The 13,845-nt window shown below is 31.9% G+C and overlaps 1 protein-coding gene across 10 annotated transcripts in view; it reads right to left on the bottom strand.

The window, feature by feature from the left end:
• LOC106465077 (probable ATP-dependent DNA helicase HFM1) overlaps positions 1-13,845 on the bottom strand; it is a 123,448-nt gene that overhangs the window by 29,152 nt on the left and 80,451 nt on the right. For all 10 annotated transcript variants that reach the window (XR_002611891.1, XM_022392889.1, XM_022392893.1 and 7 more), the window contains 6 exons: positions 12,765-12,848; positions 12,320-12,411; positions 4,215-4,321; positions 2,811-2,858; positions 1,438-1,535; positions 464-595 (listed from right to left, as the gene is read on the bottom strand). Coding sequence is in view for 9 of the 10 variants with exons in the window: in XM_022392889.1 (XP_022248597.1) it covers positions 464-595; positions 1,438-1,535; positions 2,811-2,858; positions 4,215-4,321; positions 12,320-12,411; positions 12,765-12,848 (561 nt within the window). In the remaining variant the exon portion in view is untranslated. The remainder of the gene's footprint in view (positions 1-463; positions 596-1,437; positions 1,536-2,810; positions 2,859-4,214; positions 4,322-12,319; positions 12,412-12,764; positions 12,849-13,845) is intronic.

The following is a 13,845-nucleotide window of genomic DNA, read 5'->3' as shown; positions in this document are numbered from 1 at the left end:
AGTTTCTAATTCGTATGAAACTATATACTTAGTATTTTGAGTTCACAAACATATAATTTCAACCAGTGCTGCATTCAACATACCACGTGACACACAAAAGTCCATGTTTATCTGCGTTTTTTAATATTTACTTTTAAATTATGAAATTCAGTAATGTATAGTTCTAAAATTTGAATTATAATCTACAGTTTGATACCAAACTTATTGACATAAATTCATGAAATAGTAGTTCAATAAAATTTGAATGTGAGTCAACAAACTAGATGACATGGCCTTTCACCTATGACCCATCTCAAAAGGGTTAAGACCTGTTTTAACAAATCTTCAAGAACAAAATAGAAAATACTGTCTTCATGTTTCTGTACATGAGGTTCCCTATTTAAGGTTTACTTAATAAAAAATTACATTTTCATAATAAACGTTTGTTTTGTGATATAAATACTATAAAAGAAAAACTATATACCTATTTTCTCTAGTTGACGAGATACGTGTTTAGAGTTTTCCCACAACTTAGCTCGAAAACACTTGGATAATATTATTGCATTTAACAATCCACTGAAACCTTTCACTTCTATACTAAGAAACTCTGCAAGACCTGTAAACATATGATACACACATATTTTCTTCAGTATGGTAAAATGCCATAAAAATTTAATGTATTTGTCACAAAAACTAACAAGTGTTGAATAAGACAGTATACATGAAAAATGAAAAGTTTTCTAACAAAGTACAAAATGTAATGAACATAATGAAATTGGTTATCATTGAATACTAAATATGAAAAAAAAAAGCTAGCTGATAATCCTGTTTAATGAAAGATCGAGCCAATAATGTTAACTGTGGCCTCAAAGCATCATACAGAATAAATGCATATGAATAAGCTACACATACACTAATGTAATTGATTCATTAACTGTGAGTGGATTAAATACAATAAACACAACAAAGTTTTCTTGATTAAGTAATAGAGTTTATATGTTAGCTGTATTATATAGATTTATTTATTCCATTAATTTAAAGGATGAAGTTAATAATGTAACTAATTATTGATTTCTAATGTTGTGAAATGTTATGAAGATTTCTTGCTAACAAATATTTAGTATATGAAATTTCTAACATAAACTACACATTTTCTGTTTTGAAAATACTTTCTTGTATATCTATATCAAAGGATTATATATTGTTTTTGGTGTCTTTAGATCTATCTATATATATCAGACACTACACATAAACACTAAGTAGCAAGTTTTCTAAGAGATAAAAATTTCAACAAAACTAGCACTCCAATCAATTTTTCTTAATACACTATTACTTTTACTAATATATTGGTTAGCTTGGAAATAATATTATATTTCATTCAAATAAACTGAAATTTTGGTCATACAGCATGAATATTTGGCTCTTTGGGAAGAATATGAATAATTCCACTAATCTCACATTTAGTTATTCTTTGCCCTGCTCTCAGTATGCGAGCTAAATCTTGGTTCAGTGAAGCCTCTTGAACTGGCAGACAACCCAATGCTGCTTGAATAAGGCTAAATAAATTAACAACAATGTACTGTGTTATGTAATTGAGAAATTTATACAAAGATACACACTATACTGATTAGAAGCATTTTGAAAAAATAGAAGAATGAGTAGATATGTCTTAATGGCTAATTTTTATCATTACATTGGTACGTGGTAACATTATATATGATCGATATAAATTAAAAGAGACGTACTTTCAAACAAAAGAAATACATTTTTGATTAATAAACGTAAGTTATAATAAATAAAACTACCAACATTAAAAATGTACTTGATACTTGACTTTGCAGTAACAGATCATTTTGTACAAATGTACAATTTAGGCAAGGGACTCGTAACAATTAACTTCCACAAAATTATTTTGAATTTCAAATTTTTTAGATCTATTACATCAAAGATATGCAACAGATTTTATAATATGAATAAGTAAATAAAGACCTTTAATAAACATTACAAGCAAAAATTTTAGTCTTTACTAATTGATATTAAAGTATCTGCAACAAAAAATGTACAAGATAAATATCTGTTTTAGTCTACTTTAGCCTTTATTACTGATACTTATAACTGAACTAACAAATTAATATTCAGCCATGTCAATAAAACCAAGAGGTACTACAAGAAAGAAACTTTATGAACTGACTACTATTTATGAAATCCAATGTGGTAAAGCATACATTCTATAAAGTATATTTCATCAAGCACAGTTCCCCTTTTATTTCATAAGTTTTTTAATGTGTGTATTTGGAAAGAGCTTTGAGCATAGAAGAATTCTGGTATGCAATAATTTATTTACTTTTAAAAATTTGTTTTATTAAATCACATACCAGCACTCATTACAAAAAATTCATATACAAAAAATGAGTGAAATCACTCACTTTGAATGTTAAATACATAGGAAAGCTCAGCAGTATTTAGTGAAATTAACTACAATTATTCTTTGAATATAAATAATTCATAAAAATGTGTTTAAAATCTGATGGGGTCTGTATTGATCTCATTTTCAATTTTGGGTTATAGATACATCTTACACATAACAGAACATCTTTATTATAGAAAGAAGCACTTAACAAGTTTTTAAAGTTTTAACACTGTTTTAGCAAAATAAAAAATAATATTTCATATGTTATAAGTATGTTTACTTATTTAATTGAAGGGAACTGTCAAAGTAACTTATAAAATTACATCAGACTAGTATTATACTACACTAATTCATTTACAACTTTCTACACATAACACGTATTTGACTTTATATTCATTTTTTAAAAAAGGTTAATTTTTACCAATTTACTTTCAAGTTACGTGTTTTGATCCTTCCTGTCAATGGAAATCTATAGAGAAAAATACACTTGTATAAGCTCAAAGGGATTGCATTTTATACTACTATTTACAATTACTTACCTAAACAAATTAATCTAACATAAATAATTCATCATAATTACTTCATGAATATAACTGAACAAACACATAATGGTTCTATTAAAGTTAAGTAAAATTTAAGTAAATAACTTAGTTTTACTTATTACAAAACACTTGTTGCTCAACTATTAAAGAAGAGAAAACATAGCATAATGTAAAACATATTATTCTAGCTTTTTTCTTTTGAGCTGTTAATTGATTTTACAACATCATTCAGAACTAGCTAGGTTGCATTTAATCAGAACAGGATGCATAGCACCATAATCATAAAACAAAAACGAGTTCAAATACTGATAAAATGTTTTGTCATTTTAGAATACACACATGTAAGTACCTGCTTCCTTGGTAAAAATAAAAATATGTTAACCCTTACATATTAACTTAATAAATCCTATATAAACATGTTATATACCTTATAAAAATACTAAATCAAATGAGTTTCAATTTGGACACTGTAATGATTAAATAATGAAGCTGTTATTTTTCTATTAGAATCAATTTGCTTATGTAGTACTAATGTACCTTTCAAAAAACAAAGAAAAACATTAGCCTTGAAAAAATAAAAGTTTCTAAAGAAACTGATGAATCACATGAGTATGTTAGGGATATGGGTGATTTTCTATTTCACTGAATAAATAAATAAATCATGAGGTATTACTTATTTCACTTATAAATCAGATAATTCTAAAGAAATCAGGCAGTTTAACTTTACACAATATATTCATACATAATTATGGCATTACAAGCTAACAAGTCAAGAACAGAAGAATTAAATCAAATTATTCATAAATATAAAGAAACACTACACCAGTAGATCAGTAACTTAAACATATAATTCCATTACTGTTTGAGCTTTTCTTGTTGAAAAATGAATACAGCATGTTATGGTGAAGAGAAATAATTCACTAAGAAATTAAATCTCTAAATAAAAACATTGATATTATTCTAAACACTGTTTATAATCAGATGTAAAAATCTAATTATAAATATGTATATACAAACATGTTCAAAATGTTTCTTTAAATGTCTAATGCTACTGAATCTAGGTGACATTTAGATAATGCTTTTAAAGTAGTTAAAAATAACATTGTTTAGATAAAAGGCCAACAGACAACACTACAATAAAGAATTTCAAGTCATAGAGAAAAATAAACATATGAAACAATTTAAGGTAAAAATATAAATGTTATAAAACTGAAATGATTTTTTATGGACTAAAATTTATGACATGGATAGCAAATACAACAGATGCATAGCTATTTTTATACCTGATAGTAGGATGATGTTTGTCATGGTTAAGGGTATTTAACACTTTCTTTTCATTATTTCTCAACTGAACATCTTCAAACTCCTTACATCCACATATCACACTTACCTGTATTATTGCAAAAAAAAAGGATTATCATTGCTCAAAATTACCTCCAAATAATATGCATTTGTCAAACTTAGAACATCTAATTGATATGTATTGTAAAATTATAAACTGTAGCTCAATTTAACTTGTTTTGTTCTTACAAAATATCTAATGACCAAAAGATACCATTTATGTGAAAAAAAAGGAAGAAAATTCATTGCTGATTAAAATATATATATATAAAAATCTATTGTAGAAATACATACCATATTATCCTATAATGTACATTTCACATCTACAAAATTTGTGAATTTTTCTATGTACTAATTTGGAAGATATTAAACTGGTGCAGGGTCATGCATTGAATTAATTCAATCTAAGGTGTTATTTTCTGTAGCTGGATCCAATCGTAGAAACTACCAAGTGTTTTATAGAATAGTTATATTGTATTCTATTTTACCTTGTGTACAGAGGATTGTTTTACAAGTGTCACATAGAACCAAGAATTCTTATTTTCTGTCTTATTATCTGTACAGCGAGAATATGTACTAATACAGTATTGGTGGTTTTCAGGAAGATTCCTTTCTGTCTTAAAAGAGAACAGATTTGTTTCTTTCTTTAAGGATTCAAGACTTGCTGTTGATGTTTTGTCCATCTTTTGACCTTCTATCCACTACTTTTGCTGTTCATATGAGTTATATTTATATTCAAATACAGTTTATTTTGCTTTTCTAACTTAAAATATCACAATGTAATAATTCTTTCTGCATGTATGAATGGTTGTTCTTCTGTTTTCTTCAAAAAATAAAAATGGTTATTTTTGCTTCAACTTCACTTCACATTCTACCACTACAAATCACTAAAACTTGTCTTTCTGGATACTAGTTTCTTGAATCTCAAGTAATTGCACAGTTCAGGTAACGGTGTACTAGGGATAACAACATAGTGTTCCCCCTTCCTTTTTGAATATGGGGTCAATGTACCCCTAAGGCTAATTTCTTGGGGTACAAACAAAAAGTTGAGGGTACAGTATTCTAGCTACATCCAATTAGTTTTAATCATGTGGTTTTACATGGAGTAGATAAAACATTAACTAATGTTGTTTGTTGAAATGAACTGCAGTGTTAATCACTCATTATACAACACTAAACAGTTTACTGTTTAAAGTTTATAATTAAAATGATGTTGAAGCACAATTAATGCTGTTGGTTTTAATTTATACTCCCTCATATAAGTCTATAGCAATTTTCTAAGCTGTTTGAATTCACTGCACCATTTAGAGTATAACTTTTTTATCCTATAGCATTTACTGGATAAACTAGAAATGACATTTTTTGTGCATGCAAGGTACACACAGGTATGATAATTCACATTTAGATATGCCTAATAAAGAACAATACAACACCATAAAACTTGTTTGTAACTGTAAATGAGAGCAGCATATATCCATTTATATCTTTAGATTAGTGTAGACTGATTCACAAAAAATAGCTTAAAATTTGTTGACCATCACACTTTCATTACAGTGTACTCTCAATAAGCTCTTTTCCAAACAGATATTTTCATAACCATATATTGTTGAATAGATTAATCCATGCCAGACACTTGAGGTTTATAGCACCACAAAAATATATAAACTGATATATTAAAAAAAGAGGCATCTTTACAAAAATGAACACTAAAAATTTGTCATAAAGACAAAATACACAATGCGAAATTGAACTTTATAATAAAATTAAGGAATAAGTAATTGATCATGTACAATCACATGCTAAATTAATTTGTGAAATTTTTGTGTGATAAGTTTAAAAAAAACTTTTGTTCATAATATAAATATTTGATGATTAACTTCTGTAATTATAAAGTTCATGAAAGACTGGGGGAGAGCCATGTTCACTACTTGATATTGTTACGACAGAGGAAGTCGCGTGACGCTGGGAGCATGCTCACTGGAGTTTCTTGAAGGATCATGAAAGCCTGAGTGCATTTGAGATGCCCTCTTTTTTAGTATATAAGCCTGGCAAGAAAAACCAGCGGGATCGAAGAGATAGATGGATATAAAAATAGATAATTGAGTCAAGCGAACAGTAGTGACGGTAATATAAAGTGTGTGTTTTGTTATCGAGATTGCAAAAGCATTGACTGTGGAAATTCTGTGTATTACAAAGCTGTATCAAGAAAGAATAAACTAGTTTTAATTAAGAAAGGACTTGTATCCGTGAAGTTCCTCGGAAAGAATTTATACCGGAAATTAACAAATGAGCAAATACATAATAATATGATGTTTGCATGAAATAAACACTTATCAAACTTACAATGAGAACATTATGAAATTGTTTCTTAAAGAAGGTTATTTCTAGTAAGTAATAGACTATATATATATTGGTTTGTAAGAATTGAAATGTCAATAGTAAGAAATTAAAAATTGGACAACATGCAAGAAATTTAAAATCTATATAATACTTAATGAGTTACTAGTCACATATAATATTACTGTATAGTTCCAGAGGTTAGTAAAAGCATTAGATAACTTTAGCTCCAAATAATGTTATATAGCCAGAGGATAGGCCTAGTTCAAATATATATATAATTGTTTTGGTACAGATTAAATGTTTCTGAGATTATACCTCACCTTTTCACACATTTAAGTTATCTTCACAAATGTCTGCCAGAGAGATTTGCATGACACCAGCCTTGAGGCAACTTCCACCTAAGTTCATGTGATTTTATGTGAATTCTGCTACTACATGATGACATCATCAGGTGACAAAAGCCCTCCACCCATAGGAGGACAACATGCCATATGCAATAATTGTCCCTATGCACTTGCACTCATGGAACTTCATTCTTCTCCTTGGCATTGTGTTGATCAGACGTGTTTAATTTCTCACCTGACTCCAATTTATTGAGATATGCTTCATTAACAAAACTTTGAATTTTATTTTCTTTGGCTTTTATTTCAAAAGCTTTATTTATTTTTCACAAATTCTCAAATGATGGTTATTTATACATTGTTCACACTTAGTCATTATTTCTACTATAGCTTTTGGAGGCTTGTTACTTGTAAAGGTCATTGCAGCCATTATTCAACATGATGTGGATTACCACACGCTTAATGAGCCTCCTACTCCCATCCTGTCTGCTGCAGTTCTTTCTACTCAGTCAAGAATGATCTATTGGACTATGAACTTCAATCACCTGATTAACCTTGGGTAGTATCTTACCATTCATGATATGATCTTAACCTTCCAATCTTCTTTGGTTACATTCCTTTCCTTATCTTTTGCCTGTGATCTTTATTATTTCTCATTTAACTATTCCCTGATCCATGATTTTTAGAGTTTTATCTTATCTTTTTCTCCTTGTTTCTTATTAGGATATACATATATATATACTCTTTCCTTTGTAGGCTTTCTTCCTTTTCCTTTCTCAATTCCCTGTCATTGGTATCTGTTTGGCCAGCTTGGGGACTGGACCACTTACCTTCTATTTCCCGATTCCCCATTTTTGCATTATTTTTTTTTCTCTCTAACCTCCTGTATTCTCTCTCTCCTAACTCCATCTCTTCTCTGAGGCACCTTTTCATGCTTCAGATAGGCTTCTGTAGATGTTCATTCCTATCTCTGTTTGGCCTGTTCCACTTCTGTTCTATCCCTCCATCCCCTGCTATTAGGACTCATTGGGTCAGGTTATATCCACTTTACTGTATTCTTTTATTTTTCTTGTGTACTTGTTATTTGTCTTTCTCCTTTTCTTTGCCTGGATATTCTTCCATGGGGTTCCTTTTTTCCTGATGTCCTGGACTGATGTTATATGGGTTTTTGTCCTCGTTATCTCACCAGGTTTTTTTCCTCTGTCTGGACCTTGCTTTTTACTCTCATTCCTCATCTGTATCAGTTTACTCCTAACCTTCCCATTCCAGATTCCAGCTCTTTCTCTTTTTCTTGTCTTCCAACTAGCAAAAGTCTAGTTTGTCACTCTTCTTTTCAGTAACTTTCACACCCATGATTATATGGATGACCACCTCTTCTCCTGCTTTTAGTCTCATTTTCTACCAACAATCATTTTTCATTTATCCTCCTTGGTCTCTTTCCTTGTTCCTCTTCACCTTCTTCCAATCCCATCTATGGCCTATTTCACCTGGTCTAAAGTTGGCTAAGGCCTATGCATTGAACACCATCCTACAAGTCACTCTAGACATTGGTACTGTGAAGGCCTTTGTTTGCCATATTCATGGGCCCGAGGTTGTCATTCCCTTTCTTAGACTATTTACTTACTTTCACCCATTCCTATATGTTTTCCCCCACCTCCTTTCTTTTACAGTGACTACTCAGTTAGAGACTTACATTCTTGCTCACACCCACTTGAAGTTTGGTACTTATGGGTATTTTATTTCTCTCTTGTCTCAACTGAGTTCTGCTTTCTTTTCTTTGCCTGCAAGCTATCGCATTTCTGATCACCAGGTTTTGCACCTCTCATTCTCTTCCTGCATGAGAGATTCTTTCACTTTTGGGGATTCTGACTTCCTTGGAACCCTCATTCCTTTGGGGCACTTACTAATGTTTCTTCTACAGTAGACCTTGCAGACAAAAAGTTTTCTTTCTTGGAGTCCATTGTCCTCTTTTGTGAGCTTCTCTTCAAAAAGCTTTCATGGTAAGTGAGCCATGCCCAAATTACTTCCTGTGTTCCTTTACTGCCTCTCAAACCAGAGCTCTTCCTTCTTCGATACTTCACTCTTTGACTGAGGCACATTTCTAAGTGTGGGCAGGTCTTCTGATGTTTGAACACTGAACAAACGTTCACTCCACATCAATGTATTTGACCTTCTCACTATTTATTGGGCATGTTCCCATTGCTGCCCCTACTAGTAAATCACTTGGACATGTTCCACTCAGTCTTTTCCATAGTCGTTTCTTGTACCAACAATCCACAATGTGCTCATTCTAGGACCTTTTGTTTTGGGGGCATTAGACATACACTTCTACAGTTATTTACATCAGGTTGATCTTGTCTGTCTTTTGCCAGGAACTTTATCTTGGGGATAGACTATCTATCTTGACCAGTCCTCTTTCTATTCATGGAGTGGTCTCTATACCCCCCCCCCCGGTCTTTTATGGGGTTTACTCTCAAGTGGAAATGCCCTCTTAGACAAAGTTGCCATTCTTCTCAACTCTGGGCTTCCTCTCTTAAGGTCCCCTATTCCACATTCTTTGGCTCTGGCTGTCAATTTTCTCACCTCTTTCTATATGCCTATTCTCCAATTAATATCCTCTCTCTAGTCTTTGGCTTTCCACACTTCTCTCCTTCTTGGGCCTTATTGCTGATACCTCTTTGACCAGCTCAGCCTTGGTCTGCTCAACATTTGTGTCCCTTTTCTCACTTGCTTCACCCTCATTGAGGGATATCTTTCTTCCATCCTCACACATAGAATTTTCCCAATCTGTTTTCCATCAGGCCAGACTTTTCAATTATGTGGCATTCCTCTTGTCATCCTTACACTGCCATTGTCTATCAACAACTGTGGCAGGTCTTTTGTCACTGGTATTTTCACTACTCCTTTACTTCTGTTCATCATACTGTGAACCACCTTTCTTTTTTACCTGATTGTTCATTAATGGCTTGTCAGTCTCTGCCTTTAGTAGTTGTCAGGAGGCTTTGTCCATGGCATTTATCCTCTACCTGGATCACAAGGGAGGTTTTCTGTACTTCTTTCCTATCTCTCTTTTTTCTGCCTTTCACTTATTGGACAGTTTAGTCCTAGATCAGCTCCTGTGTTATCATGGACCTTTCCCTTTTGAGGTCCCAATTTTTGGATATTACAACCTTGATACTCATCTTTTTCCAAGGACCTCTCTCCTCCTACCTTTCTTGGATTGGTCTGTCAACTCCTACAATTGGTATGTTCAACTCAGGATGTGAATGCTCATAGACTATTTCACACTTCTTTACATTCAATTCATCACCTTTTCCAATCTCTTACACCTTTTCTTCACCAATCTAGAATGAGCTCCTCTGGGTGGGCATTCTCCATACATTCGACTCTTCCTATACATCTTCTGGCTTTTTTATCTTCTGACAGTTTGTGGCTTCCTTGTGTCACCATTTCTTCAATCTCCCCACTGTCTTTGAGAAGAATATTTACTGTCTCTCTTTAAGGGCCCCTTTTTCATTTCAAAGGATTCCACCAGGAGGCTGGTATTGCCTCTTAGGGTATACATACTCCAAATCTGCATCAAGCCAGGATAATGAAAAGTGCTAATACCATCTGCCCAGGCTCTACGGCCCACTGTGAGATGGGGTGTTCCACAAGGCCACTTCACTTGAGGTATTCTTGTGGTGTGTGTGTGTGTATATATATATGTCAAGGTCTGTATAGACACAATTTGAAAAACATCCAGGACTGAATCAATAAATTTCTAGGAACAACCAAGGGAATAATTATAAACAAAAAACAACTTTACTTGCAGAATCTATTAAGTGCATTAATTCTTACACAGTATAACATGTAAATAGGGGCATTATATGCAAATCAAATGTTTTTATTTGAATGATTCTGTTCAATAAACAGATCTAGTAGTACTATTAGTTACAGTAGATCTACCGCTAGTGGTACTACCATGTCCAAGCGTAACAGGCAATTTCCCCATTGCTTCTAGTCGATTCATTTTTTCTCATAAAACTGTCAGTTCCCATCGTTTGTTGGTATTGTTTAAATAACGCAATCTGCACAGATCCTTTCATATGGCTTTTAAGTGCATTTTCGCCCATATTCAAAATGTCAAAGGTTTTATTATGCGCGTTGCAACCAGCACTGTGTTTGGCTGCACCATCACATACTAGCCAATCTGCATATTCTGGTTTATCAAGCCATGAAGCATTAAATGTGCATTTCCTGCCAGGCATAGCTTTACATGTTTGGTCAAGTATTAAGCATGATAAATCAATGTTTTGTTAAGTTTCAACAAATCCACAAACCTAGTGCTTAAAAGTCCTGAAAATGTACAAAGGCTCCTGAAAACCCCTGGAATTAAATTACTATTAAAATTTTTTTTTCTGTTCATAAGCCCAAGAAATCAATATTTTTAAAAATTTTATATGGTTACTTACATATGGGTGTACTGACTGTCATAACTTAGCCCTCATAGTAATGCCATACGCTCTGAGAAATGTTACTGAATCGAACACTCTCTGTGTTATTCTCATTAACGATTCATGTGTGTGCAATGCAATTTTAACAAATGGTTGTTAGTTTTCCAGGAATTACAGGAGGTGTACGGACCCTGATATATATATATATGTATTATGTTTGAACTTTATCACCAATAAGTCACTGACACTTACTGTAAAGAATCCAGCCCATACATACTAAAAACCTGACAATAAGATGTAGTCTCCTATGGGTGTGCCCCTATGCAGCCTCCACCATCAGCCATCACACCCCATGGGTTTCCTTCAAGAGCTTTCTGAAAGATACTCATTTAAGTAAAATTTTGCACTGGCATCTCCACTGATTGAAGATGGGATTCTAGCTAAACTGTGTGCATAGGTGAGGTATCATCTCAGAAGTTAACATTTTCCTTACTTGAAAATATATTTCCAATAGACAATCACCTCTATACACATTTTCACTTATCCTCTCCATTACTGGTGAACCTTTTTTTCCTTGCTTCACCAAAGAATGATGTTTCATGAATGAAAATGCATAGGGGGAGTTATTGCACATGCAGCTGTGTTGCTCTCCTATTGGTGGAGGGCTTTTGTCCCATGATGATGTCATTATGTAGTAGTGCAATTCATGTAAAATCATGTGAAATTAGGTGAGAGTTGCCTCAAGGAAAGTGGCATGCAAATCTCTCTGACAAACAAACAAAGAAAACAGCTAAACTTTTATCATCAGAATGGTACTTAAAACAAATAAAAGCATAAGATAAAAATATTCAGTGAATTCAATAATTCAAGTATATTATTTTGATAAAACACCCTTTCTTGTGAATTCTCAGAATAGAGTCAAATACTTACCAAATCACACAAAGTCTCAGTTCCATTCAGTGTTGTAAACTGTTTTATTGTGTCAAAGGCAATAAAATATCGAGCCATTAGTCTTCCTTGCTCTGCTCAAAGTACAAGTATTAACTCATTAGAAATTTGTACTTTTAACAGTAGAAATAATACTGAATATTTATTCTGGACAAATATGAGTTCTTGATACATTCCTATCTAGTATCTAATGTTTCACAGAGACTTTATAAAAAGATAACTTATATGAAAAGTCAGAAATACATGTTTTGGTGGATAAATGACCTCTAATATATATATATAAAACTAAATACTCAAACTTAAGACATTCAATTTCTAGAGAAAGAATTATTAATTAAATAAAGTCATAATAAAAACTTGTGGAAAAAATTACATTGATTCAGCATAAACGTATTTTTGTGGATTTTATAAAAAATGTTGATCTTACCAGTTGGTTTCAAATCAAAACCATCATCATCCATTTTCACCAATTTGTACTTTGTCAAAGCATTCAGTTCCTTGAGACACATATCTGAAACAAGAAAAGTGAAAAAATAATATTTCATAAATAAAAATAAAAGCAAAAAAATACAGAAAGGTCAAGTAAATCATTATAAAATCTTATTCACACAGGAACACTGTTACAATTATTATAGTCAGAAAGGTTGTGTCTTCACTCTGACCTTCACTCTGTTGGCAAATTGCAGGCAATATGATCTATGTAAGTTACTGTCAAAGCTAATCATACAACTGGTTTTAATCCTAATTATTTCTTAGTCTATCTGTATGTTCATATAGCTTATTTTGCTGTATTGTTTGGACTCAGGTTTAAAAAATCCAAAACCAGCACAAAAACTGAAACTTATTTTGATACAACTTTCAAACTGTTTACCTACTTTGATGAGAACTGATTGTTATTTTCAGTGTAAACTTAGGCATGGCAATATAAAAATAAAACGAAATCAAGTAATAAGGTAAAAGGTCATATAATGATAAAAGGAGGATGCACTTTTTATCAACTCAAACTATCACAGCAAAAATAATAACTAGAAGTATTTGAATAAGGGCAGTAACAGACAAAGTACAAAAAATGATCTTTACAAAATGTTTTAGCAAAGTAATCAATGGATGAGTTTCAAAGAATATTTCATCCTGGTAAAAATCCACATTGGATGCATTCATTGCACCTAAAACACCTTTCCATTTTGCAATTGGAAGTAATAGGAGGCACAGAATCGTTTTCTGATCTTTCCATGGGTTCTACATTAATGTTATATACCTTAAAACAGGAAATAGCACAGAAAAATCAGTCAATTTGTGGCCAGAAAACCAAAAATATTGACCAAAAGAAGGACAAAGAATACCAAATACCTTCCCAATGAAAAACATTAATACCATTTTGTTTTGACAGTAATAACACATAAGTTAAATTATGCTGTTCTTTATCTACTTATATATATATATGTATACCGTATTTTTCAGTGCATAAGATGCACTTTTTTACCCCAAAATTTGATGTTAAAAATACT

Source organism: Limulus polyphemus, unplaced genomic scaffold, assembly GCF_000517525.1.
Source record: "Limulus polyphemus unplaced genomic scaffold, Limulus_polyphemus-2.1.2 Scaffold1828, whole genome shotgun sequence".
Lineage (NCBI taxonomy): Eukaryota > Metazoa > Arthropoda > Merostomata > Xiphosura > Limulidae > Limulus > Limulus polyphemus.
This window is presented reverse-complemented; position numbering and strand designations above follow the sequence as displayed.